Below are 20,016 nucleotides of genomic sequence, written 5' to 3'. Positions count from 1 at the left end.
CCAGATGACAGGAGCAATTAAGGAGCATTATTGCTCACTGGGCATAAATATGTTCTTGCCATCCTAGTGTTTAATTTAATTGGCCTGGATATGTTAAAGACTTACTTAGAGGAGGGCAGCTGCTAATTGGTGCCATCTTATCACCTAACTACGGTCCTGGCTAATTTGTGTTTGTAGGTCTCTCATTCTTGAACATAACAGGCATAACATAACATAACATTCTCCAGGGTGGTCATAACTCACTAAGCCTCAGAAAATCCCATAGGGGTCCACTCACCTAACCTTCCTCAGGACATCTTGCACAGCTGTTCACACTTCTCTTGTACACTCGATTTGCGACCACTAAATAATGTGTTCAAGTCCTTTCTGCAGAAATATAACAGCTACCTAAAACTATTATACATCTAAACATCATGCGCTTGTTTGAACAGATAAAAGCTTTATTCCTCTGTATGTTTACATAAGAAATTTGTTTACAGACTTATTTATACAATACTTGCGAAGCAGTATTCATTTTTCACATTATACCACACAAGATAGCTTCATTACATCACTTTGCTTTGCTTCCCTGAGGAAGACAAGTTAAAGACCTAAGGTAAGAATCCATCCAAGGTGACAAAGGCATGTACCAACAGGGCAGAGGAGAATACCCACAGACAGTGAATTCAGGACACTGCATCAAAGTGAGACCCAAAGAAGGGCTTCTCCCTGACCAACTGTCAACCCTTTGGGAACTCTGCATGAGTTAGCATTACCCAAGTAGCCTAACAGGCCTCACCCCTCCCCCTTAGAGAAAGGAAACCCAGGGGGAAACTACATAGGATATCTTGTTACAGACTTTGAAATGGAGGCCACCTGGGACTCATTCAGTTCACAAAAGCCAAGTACATTCAACTTGGGGAACATTATCATCACAGAAAGGAAGGGTCTAATTTTGCACTGGTAAAATTAGTCTCTAGAGAGGGATATAAATTAGTTTGCAGTATCTTAAGTGTTCCGCTAAACACTCCACACTAAACCTTATGTCAGGCAGCCTCTGATTGCTTAACTCAGTGTTCTGGGTCATTCCCTAAACTCCATGTCAGTGGCAACAGACTGGGTCATCTTGCAGACCAGGAAGGTTTAAGACTCCTGCATGCCAGAGAAACTCTGTCACAGGGATTTTAGCTTGGCCCGAAGTGTCTACAGTATTCATTTGTTCAGCTGAGCATGGACTGCCATCCCCATCTCAAAAGTCTCCTCATTCCCACAGCTTTGCTGAAGACAGAACTAATCCTGACCTGGGGGGAAGGCTGTGTTGGTTTGACTCAGAACAAACATTTATCATGAGGAGCATGGGAAATGAAAACTGCAAACCAAAAAAAATCTCAAAAAACAAACAAAAACAGATTACCTTTTGGATTTTTTTCTTTCAATTATTAGTAATAGAAGTTCTAGAATTCATATCTGATCAGGAAGAGCCAAGTCCAATATGAAATGCCAATGAGCAGAGTGACAATCTCTTTCAGAGGAGTTTAAAAGCCTGTTATCTTTATTTAAGTCTTGAAGACCAGGGGATTGTAATCTTTCCCTTACTTAGAGTGGTGCTGAAATCCCTTTTGGCTGAAGTCTTCTCTAGAAATTGCCTGTGAAGTTTCAATGTTTTCAGTGGTACCTGCTCTTCATCTATCAATGGTTTTGCTTTTTGGAATAGCTCAGTGTTATTCAGAGGCAGAGGTGTTGGGGAAAACAGATAAGAAAGAAGATGCTGTTAAGTTAGGCTACTAAGAAAAATGCAGCCATGTTCATGCTACCTCATCTGGTGATGCTTTGTCTAGGAACAAGAGTTTCAACAACTCTGATGGAACTGGCCTGCCTTGTTAAGGTCAGCACTGACTTCCCAAGCAAAATCAGATGCTTCCAGAAGGAACATTCAATCACATTAAACATTTCTGATATGCTTATTTCAGAAATCATTTTAATAATTATAATAGTACTTAGAGTGACTATTTATACCTCATCTTCTCTGAAGACCATACTTTTAGAAACTTCAAGAATTAGATTTGGTTTTCTGGGGTGGAGAAATACCAATTTGTGATACTTTCTGGTATACTAATTACTTCCAATCAGCAGAGAGGAGGTCAAATAAAAAATGTGCACAATGTATTTGTCCATATTTTAACAGCAAATCCCTGATTATACAGATTAAAATAATAAAAATATTCTGTTTTACGTAATAGGTAAGGTTGTGTGTGCTTAATATTACAGAAGGAAAAATCTATCTCCAAGCTTTTGATGTGGGCTTTTATTCAGGTAATTCAAATAGCAACAAGGTTAGTAATTGCTCAGTCTACTCTGTGAGTAAAGGCTGACGAAAACTGTAGGAATGGCAAGAGCACAGAAGCTACCTGAAGGACATCTGGATTATATGATCCTTCATAGTCCTTCTAAACACAGCATAATGATGCTATGTTTCTGTCTCTGATAGCACCTATCCAAACTCATTCTGTGTTAAAAGCCATCAGTAGCTCTGAGGACTAAAATGCCTGTTCAAGGTCATAAGCTAGGATCTAGCTTTGGTCCCAGAAGCCTGAGCTTCCCCTGCCCATTCTCTCGCCAGCCTGCCTTCATCAGCTCATGCCCACACCGGTGAGACAAAAGAAACGGGCCAGCAGACAGTCTCGCAGCCCCCCTTGTAGTTCAGACTTGCTCCATGCCTCTCCAGCTACCACACACTATGCTCTTCTCAAGTCACTTGCTCAGCTTAGGGTTAGAACAAGCTAAGGAAGGCCGTACTGATCAAGTCACCAGAATGTATTCCTCAACAGAAAAATAGCTCTGCTCACCGATGCCTTACTCCTGAAGAATCAGTCCAGGCCTCTTGCTATCTCACCCAGGCATTACCATCTTCCTTGGCAAGAGTCTGTTAATTTTCATTAGTGTCTCCATTAAACCTTATTGAGCCAATGACTAGACAATATATCTCAATGTAATTATGGGTGACATACGAAAGAACATTTTAGAGACACTTAACCTAATTTCTAGGCTGCACCCTTCATTGCTGCAATTAAACTGAGAAAGTAGACACTTCATTATATTGCTACCGTTTGCATGAGAAAAAAATATGAAAACACAGACCTAAACCATTATCCTTATTTAAAAATAAACATTTCCTTCATTAGTTTATACATTCTTTCTATGTCCGATAAAGAGGACACAACCATTTCCTGTCCACCATGGGGTTAGCCAAGTCCTGCTTCCCTGCAGCCCACTTGTGGAAAGCTCTTCGTGATATCTCCATCCTTGCTGCACACCGTGCCTCGCTCACTTGTGGAAACCATTTCTTCTAGCAGAGGTCTTTCCTCAGCTCATCTAGGTCAGCTGGCACAGGAAGTATTTAAAGTCAGAAGGAAGAAGGAAGACTGAGTGTCCACTCTTCCTGCTGTCACATTGCTGGAGACAACGGCGGCCCTCCAGAGGGCAGTGTTTGCAGGCTCTTGCTGCTGCTGGTTCCCCACCACTTAAAGTGCAACGTGAGCAAGAACAATCAAAGTAGCAGAGAACAAGCCAACAGATGTGGGATTTTATTTGTACAGATCTGATGAACTCAGAGTTTCCCTTCCAACCCTGGAGGATGACACTTGAGGAAGGGGTTCTCTGTGCCCGCTCCTCTTCTAAAGGGTGATTTTACAAAAGTGCTCTCCACATAAGGAAATGAAACACACCTTGATGAATAAGTATACACAGGGTGACAGGAGGCATGTTGTAGGGCGACTGGAGGGCCTTTATTTAACCATGAACAGTAGTCTAAGGTTAGTGAAGAACTACTCTGCTTGGTCTTTTAAATCTAGGAAGCCAAGGGAAGCTACTGCACATATTCCGTCAGCTTCAGCCTTTAACTTAATACCAGAGAGAAGGTAAGCAGCCACAGTCAAACTGTGCCCAGCACACTTACTTCTGATTATCTGAAAATAAACAACATGCTTGGTTCTACAGAGACAGAGGCCCGCTGAAAGCTTAGAGCAAGACATACACTCTACTTAAATAATTCCATGTGTTACACTGTAGGAATGCTATGTGGTTATACAAGGGAAAGAGATCAAAACCCTGTACAGACACCTGATGCCAGACTTGAAATGCCAAGTGGAAACGGAACTATTCAGCATCTTCATTTATACACAATTTACAATATTTGATTCAAAATAAAAAAATCACAAGAAAAATACATCTGTTCTGCTACAATTCCTTCCCTTCCCCATCCTCCCCCCCCCCCATGAAAAGTCTTCTAGTAAAAGGTATCATGTTCCCAGCACTGTCTTGTTTTGGTCTAATTCTGAGATCCCACCTTGGGCCAGGTACCACAGAGGGATGGCAATGCTTGGTATTTATATCACATACACATTTATTCAAGGATCTCAAGTACTTGCAGACACACCTCCAGATTTGAAAAATCACGATTCAGTGGAAGCCAGATAGCTAGACCAACGCTGGGAAGGTTGCATGGGCATAAGATCCCTTGGCTCATTCTATTACCAAACAAGGTCAAAGCTGGCTGGCGAGAGCTGAGCCCAATTTCTCTTCACAAACACATCCTATTAGTTTTGGCAGGTTTAAATTGCACACCTGTCTCCAGACTTCTGCCTGGATGTAAAGCCAGCCATAGCTACCATGCCCTCATGATACTGCATCAAGATAAAAAGCAAGAATGGACACACATTCATCAGCATCTGGGAGACAGGCTATAGGACTGACATGGGGGCCATTCCTAGCAAGAATGAGACAATGTGTCCATCACAGGCTCAGTGACAGTCAAGCTTCTGTGAGTGGATTCCAGCAGAGGTGAAGCTCAGGGCAGTTAGCACTTGAGTTAAGATAATGCTATTGAAGAGGGGGAATGAGGAAACACAGCAAACTAACGAGAGGCGCCGGCCAAGGAACGGATCTGGAGGGTCAGAGATTTTTCGTTCCTTAACATTTCTATAGGAGAAGGCAAGGGGTAGGAGAAAGGGGCTCGAGGGCCCCTTATTTGCAGATTTAAAAAAAATCATTTTTCTCATAACTCCGTAATGAAAATGTGTATTACGGCATGAAGGTTACAGAACTGCGTCTGCTTACTGGCTCACGGCTACAGGTCTATGAGCTGATCCACCAGCAGCAAAGACCTGGCTAGGTTGGGAAGACTGGACTCAGAGCTCCCACTGCTGTTTCTAGAGTGCCCACCTGGAAGTGGAAAGATAGGATTCAATACAAAACACAGAGGGTTAGGGTTAGATGTGCAGAGAAAGCAAAGGAGAAAAGAAAACCAAAGAAACCCAGAGAAGCAACATTCCACATTTAGGAAGTCTGACGTGGTGATTTCTAAATATAACCACTGGCTAGCCACCACCCCCACCACCTGTTCAATCCATGCACACCACACAGAGGCAGGACACTGCAGAGATGCTGTTGCTTCCAAACCAACACGTTTGCCTAAGAAGTTTTGGCTGTCCACTAACCTCCTACCAACAGAAAGCCATCCCTCCCAAAGTAAAATTTAATTTCACTTTGGGGAAAATTAGTTATTAGGATATTACAACAACATGCTTTAAAAAAATAGGTGGTGTGTTTTGGTGTTTTGTGCATGCTCACATGATTCAACCTACCAAAGAAGAAAAGAGATGTTCTACAATGTCTACAGATGCAGCAGACACCAAAATACCACCGTTAGCTCTCTGGTAAGAATCTACATCTACTGCAGATTTTCTAATTATGAAAAAAATGTTCAAGACTTCTGACATATACCTTCAGGATTCTAACAACCGGTGAGCAGTTTATTTTTGGCTTGATTTTTCATAAAAACTAACTCTTCTCTAAATAAACCCAAGTCAGCTCAGCATCTCCAGCTGCCTCATGTGTTGGTCCAGCCTACACTGACTGCCATCATCCAGTGTCCTCCACCAAATGGTGACGCTCCCGTCCACCATGCAGGCTAGGGACATTGCTCTGATGAGAACTGATGTCAAGCTCTTCTCTTTTCTCCAGCCTCTTTCTTACCTTGTGTGTTTTTGGTTATCAGTACAGGAATAGGATCAAACTCATCTTCTGCCACCTTTTCCGAGCCCTCAGCAACACCAAAACCTGAGATGAGATTACTATCTTCTGCAGCTTAATACAGAATGCAAGCACACAAGCAGAAACAATAGAGGAAGAGGTTAGCAAATGAGAGAACAGAAAGGAGGCACCAAACCTTCAACTACGAGCAATCACTGTTCTTAAAGGTAAAAGCACTTCTTTTTCTTGGTTGAAATAAAAAAACAAAACTCTGGAAACTACAGGTATACAGAAGTAAAAACCTTTAGAATTTACAATGTTAAGATTTCGTAAATGATTTAGAAACATGTTATTAGAAAAATTCTCTACTGAGAATTTCTCTGTTGTGAAGTATCTCTGCAATGTCACTATCCTTATTGAGTCAACAGAGGCCTGGCTAACAACACTTGAAACACTCAAGCCTGGTGCAACAGATGAGAGGAGCAACCATGTAGAGGCTGGGGCACAGTTCCATGGCAAGTGTGTGTGTGTGTGAGAGAGAGAGAGAGCAAGTTTAAGGTCCTGAATTTGACCCCAGGACCCAAAACGAACAACAGAAGAGAAGTAACCAAAATATAAAAGGCAAGCAAAATGCCAAGACTCTCAGCTCTGTGAGGAGACTCAGAATACTGGGCTACAAAAGCATATACACTGAGACCACCAGCACAAGTTTCTCAGACTACCTGCTCCTCCATTTTGTCTTTTGTTAAATTTGTTTTGTGTTTGTTTGTTTCTAAGGCAAGGTGTCATTATGTAGCCCCAATTGCCTGAGGCTCACAGAAATCAGCCTGTGCTCATCTCCCTGGGATTAGCGGAATACACCTCCACATCCAGCATCTTCTCTCCTCTAATTAAAGCTGCCCCAGCAAATGTTAGCTGAACACTATTGGGCAGGTTCCCTGTGGTTACACATCGATACCAACACATCCCTGCCAGTCATCAGTGTCCACACTGTGCCAGCTGTAACACAAAACCAGCTATTATCACTGTGACCTATGAGCTCATTGTTTTTAGTTATCTCTGGAGGCTTCCTTCTTGAACTTCCTTTGAAAAGGGCTTAACTTGTTCATTTTCTAATACTTTTCAAACAGAAATAAGCTTACTGTGTGCAAGCAATCTATCACCATGACTGACCCCAGAACCCAACCCAAGCTAGTCAGCTTGCAAAATCTCAAACCAAAGCCAAATCTAAGAAGTGAAATTGGCAGGTTAGAGGGAGAAACCCAGTATTCAATTATGACTCATTTTGTCTTTTTTTTTTTTTTTCCAGAGCAGAGGCCTGAACCCAAGGCCTTGCGCTTGCTAGGCAAGCGTTCTACCACTGAGCTAAATCCCCAACCTCCAATTATGACTCAAAGGTGATGTAATAGTAAAATTTTCACAAGGTCAATTTTGAGGAATGTGTTTTGACACTCAAAAACCTTGAATCAGATTTGATGAAATGACTTGACTTTGTTTTGTTCTCTGTGTAGCCTTGGCTCTCCTGGAACTACCAGCTCTGTAGACTAGGCTGCCCTCAAATTCACAGAGATCCACCTGCCTCTGCCTCCCACGTGCTGGGATTAAAGACATATGCTTACCACAACCTGGCTATGACTTCACTTTCTAAGGCCAATCAGTCAGTTGGCTCACCTGTGGATGTGCTTGGCCCTCAAGGCATGCGGCTCCCCAAAGTAGCATGGAATATCTGTTTCCCAGTTCTTGTCAAAGACTGAATCCTGCACCTATCTGTAGTTGCTAGGGTTTATTAACTACTCTGAGAAGAACTGTAACAGTGTCTAAGAACACAAACCCATATTTTCCATAGAAATGGACAGTTTGAACACTTTACTAACAAAGACTTTTGATAAGGAGAACCACCCAGGAGCTGTTCAGCTCTTCTGCTCAGGGAGACATGTGGGTCCAAGAAGAAAAGACTTTACCTTTGTGAGTGGGAGCAGAGCGTGCTATGGGGGAAAACTCTTCCAGAAGGTCAGCAGTAGGGTTAGAAAGCAGAGAACAGTCAAGCAGAGAGTCTTCCCCAGTGAGAGAGTCTGAGTCCAGTTACCAGCATCCCAGGCAACGATGGCATTAAACAGCATACAACAATATTGTGAGTTTATATCTTGACTTTTAAATGATTGCATTTTACAGGCCATATATACAAGCCAAGGTGCAGAAAGAAAATCAAAAGAAACACATTAAGCTCTCTGAACTTCTAACCACAAAAACATGTATCCTGGATTCTACTTGGCAGTAACATATAAACATAAGATTCTTAGCTCAGAAACTGCTGGTTAAACATCTGTGATTGAAATGTTAATATTAAACTTAACGACCCAGTTCTCAGCAAACACAATTTGGAAGAAGGGCTTTGTAACTAGTTTCACTTAACTTCTCCCCACTCAGGAAGAAAGTTACTACTTATTGAAGAGCTAAAATTGTTCAGGAAGAAAGCTTCCTGACCCTCCCTGGTTCCTATTCAAAATATCTATTACTATTATTCTTTAAATTTGAGTTCTCCTTTGAACATGTTATTCTTTCATGTAAAGAATTGGGGAAAGTAAATTTCAGCGATGAAGCACTTGAACAAGGAGAGTTTCCTGGGAGAAAACATCCAGGTAAGGAAAACCAAGAGGAACCTGTGCCTTTGGTTTTATTAGTTTATTAGTTTATTACACACCTAAGACCCACAAACCAGACAACCTTATCAGATAATTAGGACTCACTAAGATGAGTCCAGGCAGCTTTGTTTGTATGAAGCTAAGGCTTGTACAAGACTGAAATTTTCAAATCAGGGCGAGAGCAATACTGGATCCAAGGACAATTTCAATTTTTCCTACAAGTTTAATGGCAAATCATCTCTAAATGATGAAGCCCTGATGTGGAAAAGAATTATCAACAGGCAAGAGCTCCATAGATCCAGATATGAGTAGGACTGTGTAGGGCGTGGTGGAGGCCATGTCTGCTGAGCAGCTGGAAGGGTTAAGGCAGCCATTTACTCAAGCGGACTTCTGTTAAGGAGGCAGAGGGAACCTGCCACTGTGAAGAGAATCTTTTATTTCCTTCTAATATTGGGGATTGACTGGACCTAGGACTTCATGCATTCTGTCACTGAGCTATAGTCCCAGCCCTGGGAAAAGAACACTGAATAACAAAATTCTATAATCAGGGCAAGCCAAGGAGTCACACTTAAGAAAAACACGGCTCCAAAAAGTACTCAGTTCTTTAGCACAAGGACACACTTAACATTTAGAAGCCAGACTTTAAGAACAATTCACAGCATCCGTTATAAAGCCAACCAAAATGCAAAAAAAAAAAAAACAAAAAAAAAAAACAAAAAAAAAAACAGAGGCTCATCTGCCACTGGTAGGAAGCCCTGCTCTGAGCCTCCTGATCTGACCAATTCTGCAGCTACATGGACCATGACTGACCTGTGCGGTTCGAGGTCACAGACTCCGTCTGAGATGGGAGGCGCTGGGCAACAGGAGGCTCCAGTCCAGGTATGAGACTGTCAACAGCAACATCAGCCTTTTCTTTTGTACCAGGGCATTAACAGTAGAAAGGAGAGGATAAGAGAAGGAAGAAGTCAGAGGCTGCTCAGGAAAACCTGTGAAGGCTTGCTTCCACAGATCTCAGGCAAGCTACCAAGCACGGCCTGTGCCCTTATTTCTGCTGCTGCCTGGGCTCCAATGATTGAGCATGCACGTTCAAGGCTAACCATTGGGAAGATACACTGATCACCAGCTTCTACAAGTAAGTGTGGGACACAAGCTAATTTAAAGCAACAAATTCTTCCAGCTCAGAAAAGACTGGCTTCAAGACAGGTAAGAGTAGCAAATATCTGTAATCCAACAACTAGAGAAGCTGAGACAGGAGGATTGCTATGAATTTGAGGCCAGCCTGGCTATGCATGGTGATGCCCTACTTCAAAAAGCCAACAATGATCAAAACAGTTCATTCATCATTAGTTTGGGCAATTCTCTCCCCACCTAAATGGAACAGACGTGGGGTAAACATCCTCCAGTCTAACACACAATCCTCAAATTAGCCCCCACCTACCCCTTGATGTAGCAGGGGAGTGCTCTGCACATCATGATGTCTCACAGTTGGAGGACTATCTTTCTGTGAGGTGATAGCGTTCCTGAGTGCTAGCACTTCTTGTCTAAAGTCTAATGACTGAATCCTCCAAGAGTCCAGACAACTTTGCTTACACAGTATAAAAAGTATACCTAAGTAAGTACACCAAGGCCCTGCCCTGGACCACCAGGCAGACTTCCTGGTATTTGTTACATGCATTGACCTTCTAAGGAAGAATAAGCTCAAGTCTATTAAGTTCAGTGATGTTCCTAGGACCAGTTAGAAACCACCTGTTTCACGAGGTGTTCTTTTTGCACATTCATCCTTATTCATAACAAATTTACTGAAGAAATCACAGAACATCACTAAATACCAGAGTTACAGGTTGCGACATGGAAAGCAGAAAAAGCTGTTTCGTTTAGAGTAGCAGGAGCAGAGTAACAGTCTTGTCTGTTGGATTCCCACCATGAACGGAGCTACAGAGGTCTCAGGGCACTTCTGCCCTCTACCCCATCCCCATGCCAGAGCTTACCTCACCCCACCCCTCATAACAGGCATGAATGAAGAAACAGACAGTGATTTTACCAATCACAGCATCGGAAGTGCTGCCGAAAGGATCTGTCATAGGCAAGAGGTCAGGGAGCAGAAGAGAAGTATCAGGAGATTTGAGTCCCTCGATTAGTTTTTCTAGGTTGGGAGAGAGGTAAAGAAAAGGCAAAATGCAATGAAATCACAAAGCAAGTGGATCACTTACTGCTTTCCATGAACACACAGCTTAGGGGTCCTCACTTTAAAGATTCACCATAAAAACAAAGACCATTGTTATCTTGTTAACAATATCCTTTTCCAGAGCCAGCAAGTTGGTTCAGTGAGTAAAGGTGTCTCCCACCACTCATGAAACACTGAGTTCAATTCCAGGGACCTACCCAGTGGAAGGAGGGAACAAATTCCTACAAGAGATCCTCTGACTTCCACATATGCACTCATACATACAACACAACATAAGTAAACCAATAAATGTAATTTTAAAAATTATGCCCCCAAGACTTTCCAAAATGAGGCTTAAAAGCTATTTCCCCAGGTGAAGCAGAGCTCAAAGTTCACGAAAGGTAAGATCATTGGGTCTGTTTATCCCTTGTTTTCATTTGAAGAATAACTTATATAATAACCACCACCAATTGTATTATTATTATTATTATTATTATTATTATTATTTTGGTTTTCAAGACAGGGTTTCTCTGTGTAGCCTTGGCTGTCTTTGTAGACCAGGCTGGCCAAGAACTCACAGAGATTCACCTGCCTCGGCCTCCCCGAGTGCAGGGATTATGGGCGTAATGCCACGCCTGGCTACCATCACCAGTTTTAAATGTGTGCAACTTGGTGAATGTTGACAATGTATACCCTCATGTACTCAGCACTAAAGTAATGATATAGACTGTTTCTAACACTTTCAAATGCCTGTACCACTTACAGTAAATGCTTTCTTTTTACACACACTGGCAACAATAAGCCCGCTTTTTGTCTAGATTCCCAACCCTGCCCCCTTCCTCTTAAAAATACAGTCACATATAACCTAGGCTGGCCTTAAACTCCCCATGTAGCCAATCATGACACTGAACTTCTAATCCTCCTGCCTCTACCTCGTTAGTACTAGGATTATAGGCATTATATGTCAATGAACACTGAACCCAGAACCCTGAACATGCTAAGCAAGCACTCTCTCAAGTGAGCTAATTTCCAAGTATCAGATTCCCATTTTATTTTATTTTTATTGTTGCTGTTATTGTTTAGTTGATTTTCTGATCTGAAAATAGAACCATGCAACCTCACTCAGTTGGAATTCCCTCTCTCTCTCTCTCTCTCTCTCTCCCTCTCTTGGTTTTTCAAGACAGATTTCTCTGTGTAGACTTAGCTATCCTGACTCACTTTGTAGACCAGGCTGGCCTCGAACTCACAGAGATCTGTGAGAAGACTTGAGTCTTCTATGTTGCAGCCTACCACTTGTTTCACAGTGTGGATGTGCCAATGTTGACCCAGTTTCCAGATGACAGACATGTTTGGCTTTTCTATTACTCCTCTGCTATATTTACACAGGTATGTATTCACTGCCCTTACTGGACTTACTTTTCAACCTATTTTTATTTAAATTTTCACCTAGAAACAGCTTATACTTTATCAACAAAACTCAACCAATTCAGCCTCAGGTGAGACACCTTCCACGCTTTTCTGCTGCCTGCCAACTGTGCACCTCAAACACACAGGAACTCTGACTTATCTGTGGTTATGGAACAAGTATTTGGAAACTCTTCACTTGAATATTAAAAATGAGATAAAAGCCCAGCATCTTTGCTTTCATTTTGCTTCTATTTTATTTTGGGTCAGAGTCTTCTCAGCTCTGAACACAAGCTACTACTAATCACTGAATGAGTGTCCATCTAAAATTAGTGAGACAAGGTTGATTAGCCCTAAATTTCTTCAATTTACCTAACCTACCTCATCCTACTTCAGAGCTACGCAGACATAACAGTAGCTAAGGTGTTTTAATGTCAACTTTTACAAAGTCCTGTTCAAATCCCTGAAAAAGCCTCTATAATTCTCCATCCATTGTCATGAACCTGTAGTTCCTGTGGATTCCAGAAACAGATCGCCCCATGCCGAGATCATTCCTAAATGGGAGGACTTACCCCATAACTGAGGCTCTCCCTCTCCCCAAATCACTTCATGGGTACCAGATTGCCCCCCAGGTACTACAGACAGTGAGCAGCCTGACTACAGCCTGGCCAAACTTTAGCTAGACACATTCTTACCCCACTCCACTGTTTCCTGCCTGAACCTAAGCTTCACATCAATGCCTTGAAGCTGGGCTGCGAAATTCAACCTTCACCTCCCAGAAAGGCCCCAGTCACTAAAATCCCTTCCTGCCTCTCACTACTACTTTTGTTGGCCTTTTTAGGGGAGAGTGGCAGGACCTAATTTCTTGGGGACACCCTCCACTACCCATCCTCATCAGACCTCTGGCCTAAGATTCTGGTTACAGCTTTATTTCAGGAGATTCATTTAAGCCTGAAAATGGGTTACTGCTGATATATGGAGCAGAGAAATAAAAAGATGTCAGAATCCACATTTGTCACCCTGGATAACTTAAAGTATGACAATATACGCACATCAAGACAACTTTAGCTACTCCTTTAGCCCTGAGACACCAATAGCCCTCTATTTATCTTCAACCTACTAAAGGTGGAACATTAACCTGAAACCAAGTAACGGGTCACAGGAAGAAGGGAATTTAGAGTCTACACTTCTATTACAGGAAGATTAAGGCCACATAAACTCAGATTTACTCAAAGAAGCTAAAATTAAAATGTTTGTTTGAGAAAAAGGAAACTGCTTAAAGTTCAAGTACACACATAAAACATTTTATTGGATTCACAGTGTTCTAGGCCTTTGGAAATTGACGGAAGCAATAAACAAACAGACAGACATTGACTACAAACAGGAATCAACTTCAGACACCATGATTGAGGTGCTAACCCTGCTCCATTCAAGCAGAAGAAATCCACTTCAGAGGTACATCAAGATGATGACTACATGGCAGAAAAAAAGCCTTTAAGAAATGTCAAGTAGATCTATGTTTTAGGGAAGGAAGAACACAGATATCTCTGAATTACATGACAATGTATTACATTTCTTGTTCAAACCCGATTAGAGAATGAGACATGAACTTCTTGAAAGCACGGGATGTGAAAAACACAGAAAACTAACAAAGATCAAAGGCACCATCATCATTCTTGTACTGTTCAAAGCATCTTATTTTAGAAAGTGATATTGAAAATATAATACTGGTTAAAACAGGTATTTTTTCAGAAATAAATTTGCATTTCTTTTCTAAACACTAGTTAAGGGTTTATACCTGCTTCCCCCTCCCCTCCCTGGAAAAAAAAAAAAAAAAACCCTTCCATTTAAAAAATGTAATTTGGGCCAGTGAGAAGGCTCAGTGGTAAAGGCTCCTGCCTCCTGGTGATGACAAACCACACGGTGGAAGGACAGAACTGACCCCTTAAGTTGCTCTCTGACCTTCACATAAGCACCATGGCACCATGGCATATGTGCCGTCAGCCCCCACTCAAACTCCAGAAAGCATATTTGAAGGTAAAAAAAAAAAAAAAAATACAGGTATGGATGAGTTAGTGCTGGCGCATGCCTTTGATCCCAGCACTCAGGAAGCAGAGGGAGACAGATCTCTGAGTTCAAGGCCAGCCTGGTCTACAGAGCCAGTTGTTCTATGACAGCCAAAGCTACACAGAGAAACCTTATCTAAAAAACAAAAACATAAACAAAACAAAACAAAAAAACCCAACCAACCAAACAAAAGGTGTGTATTTGGATTTTTTGATGAAACAGAAAAGGGTAGGATGGGACATACGGCTGATTTTTGGGAGGCTTGTTATCTGACCAAACCTGAAAACGCAGGTTATTCACACAGATAATTAGCATGGTCACTGCTGAGTGGGAACACTAGGATGTTAGGAATGTGGGGTCAGGAGGGTTACAGTAACAGCAAGAGGAAAAGCAGATATGAGACCACCTTCTGTACAAGGTGGTGCTATGCACAGAAGGCCACTGCACTTCCCAGGACCCTCACCAGGAGGAGGGGTCCTCACTCAGGCAACACATGCCCTCCCAACACAAGAAGGTAATAAACACTTCACAAACAAGTACAAGTTACATAACCAAAAATGGCTGTCTGACATGAGGCTGGGATATTCTATGATTTGTGATCCTTTCCTTTTTAAAAATCTAAAGAAGTGCACTTGCGAGGCAGAGGTAGGGATACTATAGGTTTAAGGCCAGTGTGGATTTGAAGAACTCCAGGCCAGACGGGGCTACATGTAAGACTCTGTATCAAACATAGATCGTGACTACTGCAACACGAACCCAAAGATCAGGACACACAGATCTAACAAATGTGCTCAGAGAACAGTTTGTTATGAATCTCAGTTAAAACCCAAACGACATGGCTGCCTTAGTGCAGTGGCTTGAATGAGCTGTCTCCAGCATTTGCATAGTTGGGCCCCAGCTGGTAGCTGTGTGGGCAGGCTTAGGAGAGGCTTCAAAAGACTCTTGCCACTTCGAGTTCACTCTCTCTGCTTCCCAGGTGTGGTTTGAAATGACTCTCCGGCTTCCACTTGCAGATCTAGTTACTATGGCTGCCTGCCTTCATGGCGATGGGCTGACCTGCTTCCCTGCCTTCATGGCGATGGGCTGACCCTCTGCAACCACACGTTCTTTCTTCTGCACGTTGCCTCAGTCATGACATTTCATCACAGAAACAGGAAAACAATTAATACACACAGCTTTTGGCTTTTAAAATGTGTTACTTGTCACACATGGGGCAAATAAGCCCTATTAAACTTACAATGGAAAATGCTGTTTTAAAATTTTAGTCTTTCCATAGAGTGAAAGAAACACCAATTATCCTGATGCAACCATTACACACTATATAAATGAATTGGAATGTCATGCTGACCACAATAGATAAATATGATTACTACTAAAAATAGAGCCAGGCCTATAGAGCCAGTGGCTGTAGGCCCAGCACTTGGTAAGTAGAGGCCAGAGGATGAAAAAGTCAAGGCCAGTGAGGGTTACAGAAAATCTGTCTCAAAAAACTGGAACTAATATAAAAATAGAAAATCAGGTCTAGTCACTCTAAATAGTTCCTGAGACAACAGACAGTAAACTGCCTGCAGAATCTTCAAGTAAGAATCAAAGCAAGCAGCATGCCCCGTTCTCGCTGCACACGAGAGAACTACAACTGTAGGAACACAGTCTCTAAAATAAGGCGCTTGCAAAGAATCATCTTGAGCTTTTCAATTATCGCAAGGCAGGAACTGGAAATGAGGAAGAGGTCAGGCCAAAAGGGGAGAGGACTGTCCATTCTGACACCCAGCTCCTCTTGCCTGTCTTTTCAAGAGATGATGGAGGGCCATACAACCAAGAAGGACTTTCAGAAGCCCTCCAACTGTATGAAGTAGCACTTGTGGGGCAGCTGACGTGTGCTCCTCTAGTCTTGCAGATCTCTGCTATCAAGAGCTCAGAGTTGAAGAGGTACTATCAGAATTGTTTATCCAAGCCCTTGTGTACTTCAGGGACATATATAAAAGGAATGTCATAGTCTCTTTGAAAACCAGTGTGACAGTTTCTCAAAACTTAAACAGACTTATCATATGCCCTGGCAGAAAAGAAAGTACAGCCACAAAAGCCACAAAGAGATACCTGAACTATGTTCACAGCCCAAGTGTCTACCAAAGGAAAACTAGACAAGCAGCACATGCTCTTCCACACAATGAATAATTTTAAAAATCTTAATTTATGCATAAAAACAAATGAAATTCTCACATACACAACACAGTTGAACTGTGATTGTGCAAAGTGAAACAGGTAAGCCACAAAGGTTCAAATATTATAGGATGCTCCTTGTATGGGGTTCCTGGAATAGTTCAATCCAGAAAGTAGTGTGCTGTGCTGCAGGGTACAAATCACTGCTCAGTGGGCACAGGCTCTTAAGTCTTTCAAGTGGAAAAGGAATGTGAGGGGATGGCCAGAAAATGTAAATGTACTTAATGTCACTGAACTGTACCTAAAAAACTAGAAAACTTACCTAAATATAAAATTAAAATGATGAAAAAACTAATTTAAAAATCTGTTCAGCTATTTCCAGGAAAAAAATGTCTATTACACATTACTTTCAACTCTGGAGCATCTACACTTGGACCTTCCCTACAGGCTACCACACTCAGTGAGGCAGTCACACTCACTAGCCACGTGACAGCAGGGTTGACTCACGGATGCCTATAACTCTTCAATATTCCAGACTTCCTAAAATTTGTTTTATGGTGCTTTGGAAAATTAAAAAAAAAAAAAAGTCCTACAATAAGCAAACCAAAATTCTCCAATACCCTTTCATGCACAGCATGATAATCCATAACCAGGAAATCTATTTCAGTGGCTCTCAGTTGAATGAAGGTTAAAGGTTACAAAAGCAAGTGAGAAAGAGAAAAATATGACTTCATTACCAGGCTCACACAGTTGGGAATACAGACCTAGACCTGAGGATGGAATAGCATTTCCCATCTTTATAGTAAGCTAAAGTCACACAGCACTTCCAAATAGTTTCCATAAACCCTCCTTCCTGTTACCATGCCAAGCTTCCAGGTGAGAACACTGAATTCAAGTGATCAGATCAGTCACCTAGTGCAACATGGTGATACACCAGGCTTTCCAAGCTCAAATCCACTTCTATACCTCACTCCCTGACTTCTCCAGCCAGAGGTTTTACTGATCTCAAGTCACAAAACCCAAGAACAAAAACAATGCCTATGACTTGGGGACTTGGCATAGAAGAGGAAGGTCTCACTTGATGGCTCACAGGTAAGGACCTGATTTGACATCATTACCACCTACCACTCAGATCATTACAGACTCATGTTGAAACCTTTTAGGAAGAAAGTCTCTCAAAGGCATGGCTTCTATCCACCAAGACGTACCACAGAGACCACTGACTGAAGAAGATGAGCAAACGCCCCCCCTCGCGTGCCTGCTGCCTAAAGTGGACAGCAGCTGTGGACAACAGCGGGCCCCAACAGTTTGTTCCAGTGTCAGATGCTGAGCTGGAGCTCCAAGCTCACTGCACATGTCAGGTGATAAAGGAGATAACTGGATGCGCGCCACTGGAGGGCACAAAGGGCAGGGGGAGCTGAGCATCTGCGGAGTGGCAAATGTTTAGTCTCACTATGCAAGACAGTGACCCTGTCACTGACAATAAAGTGCTGAAACAAACAGATTATGAATAAAGAAAACCAGACATTCTATCCTTAGTGCCCCAAGGATAAAAGCCAGGAAGTATGACTGAGAGTGCCTGAGACCACAATGGGGCTCTCTGACAAGACAGCACATGAATTCAGGCACAGGGACAGAGCTGACAGAGAAACTTTCCAGGTGTTAATATAATACTGGCAGGTGCTAAGGTCTGAGGTGGAAATGAATTTAACCTGTGGAAACAAAGATTCAACTTAAAGCCAGAGTGTTGTAAGTGATGTTAGTGGAGAAGCTAAAGGTTACATCAGTTGGGGCCTTAGTCACAGAAGTCTGGACTTTGTATTCAATGACGTAGGAAGTAGGAATTCTTTCTACATTTTTAGCAGATGAGGTTGGCCAAACAGATAAAAAAAATTTCCTGAAATTCTCTATTAAAATGTCTCATGTGAATAGATTTTGCATTAAAAACCAAGAGAGATCATAGCTTACTTGGTGTGGTGGTTTGTAATGAAAATGACCTCCATAGGTCCATACAAGTGGTACTATTAAGAGGTATGGCCTTGTTAGAGTAGGTGTGGCCTTTTTGAAGGAAGTTTGTCACCGGGTGTGGGCTTTGAGATTTCAGATGGGCTTTGAGATTTCAGCCAGGCCCAGTGGCTCTCTCTTCCTGCTATGTGCTGATCTGGATATAGAGCTCTCTGCTACCCCTCCAGCACCATGACTGCCTGCATGATCCCACACCTCCTGCTATGATGATGATGGATTAAATCTCTGAACTGTAGGCCAGTCCCTTTTTAACAGTTGCTATGGTCATAGTGACTCTTCACAGCAATAGAGACTCTATCTAAGATACTTGGTATGAGAGTATATACCACAAAAACTCTTCCAGAATGAAAAGTACGGAGAATGAGGAGAGAAGCATCTTCAAAACCTTCCGGAATTTCCCAAACTACCATTGTGTGTTCCTGGCTCTGCAATCCTAATCTAAAAGGTCCCTGTAGCAGCTGTGGAGGGTAGTCACTGTCTAGTACCTTCACTTTCTGTCCTGGGCAAAAAGCTAGCTTCTGCAGGCCCTAGATTTCCAAAGCAACCACAATGCAAATCCCAATGTATAACAGGAGAAGAAAGTCTCTATAACCTTTGCCCTTGTTTCATGCCATGCCAACCAAAGCAAAAAAGAAAAGTACACATTTTTCTAACCTGCTCAAAACGGATTCATTTGTGCATTGCCAGGAATACTGGCAAAGAGGAGAAACAAGATCTAACCAATCCCTTTCATTAACCAACTTCTACAGAACCATTCTTCAGTGATTTCAGATACGTCTGAATTGTTCTAAGCCAGGTAAGTACTGTTACCCATACTACCCGAGGCAGGCAAGGGTCAATGAAGAACAAAAACTGTGTCTGAACCCTAGTTTGTCCCACCAGAAAAAAAGATGTGAATTAAATGGTCAATTCCTTCAAATCCTAGTTATTATTTTTATTTACATGCATGTAAAATCTGTGTCTGGGTGAGTTCATGCCACATGTGTGTGAGTGCCCAAGGAGGCCAAAAGAGGATGTTGGATCCCCGGATCACAGGTAGTTGTAAGCTGCCAGACATGGGTGCTGCAAGTCCTCTGGAAAAGCAGCAAGTGCACTTAGCCACAGAGCCATCTCTCCAGCCCCTCCCCCCCAGTCTTGAAGGGGCCAATTAAAGATCACTGACCTCTGGGAGAAAAGAAAAACTAAGCTGATTTTGTTAGCTAAAGGTCAAGACTTGGAAGGTGTATGGACTGTGAGAAAATGAAGCAACACAACTGCCAGATGCTTCTAAGGAGTGGTATTTAGTAGCTTTTCCACAAGAGGACACCACACACCATCCACAACCTTGTCCCCGAAAAAGATATGGGGAAGGGAAGAGGAAGCAGCCCTCAGCATCCACCAAATCCGGATGAGTGCTTTTACACATCATTTCAAAAGTCATCCCACTGGGAACTAACCAGCTTTGTTTTCTAGCTGCTTCCTAAGAATCAGGACTAGGCTACATCAGAAAAGATAATAGAGCTCCCACAGTCACTTCATTCACTGATGAGGAGACTGGCCCAGAGG

At 42.3% G+C, this 20,016-nt stretch overlaps 1 protein-coding gene and 1 long non-coding RNA gene across 10 annotated transcripts in view; one reads left to right on the top strand and one right to left on the bottom strand.

Moving 5' to 3' along the window:
• Window positions 1–20,016, bottom strand: part of Aak1 (AP2 associated kinase 1) — a 152,681-nt gene that overhangs the window by 10,894 nt on the left and 121,771 nt on the right. For 4 of the 9 annotated variants that reach the window (XM_060383684.1, XM_060383682.1, XM_060383685.1 and 1 more), the window contains 2 exons: window positions 10,693–10,794; window positions 9,462–9,563 (listed from right to left, as the gene is read on the bottom strand). The exons of 3 other annotated variants lie outside the window; for them this stretch is intronic. In XM_060383684.1, coding sequence (XP_060239667.1) covers window positions 9,462–9,563; window positions 10,693–10,794 — 204 coding nt within the window. Of the gene's footprint in view, window positions 1–418; window positions 5,200–6,012; window positions 6,124–7,970; window positions 8,082–9,461; window positions 9,564–10,692; window positions 10,795–20,016 lie in introns of those variants that run through there. 2 more of the 9 variants (XM_060383689.1, XM_060383690.1) reach the window with 1 other exon arrangement.
• LOC132654216 (uncharacterized) lies at window positions 8,499–12,441 on the top strand. Its single transcript, XR_009591867.1, has 3 exons — window positions 8,499–8,648; window positions 9,576–9,783; window positions 11,996–12,441. It is a non-coding gene; the product is annotated as an uncharacterized LOC132654216 (long non-coding RNA).

The sequence above is a fragment of the Meriones unguiculatus genome, chromosome 5 (assembly GCF_030254825.1).
Source record: "Meriones unguiculatus strain TT.TT164.6M chromosome 5, Bangor_MerUng_6.1, whole genome shotgun sequence".
NCBI lineage: Eukaryota > Metazoa > Chordata > Mammalia > Rodentia > Muridae > Meriones > Meriones unguiculatus.
This window is presented reverse-complemented; position numbering and strand designations above follow the sequence as displayed.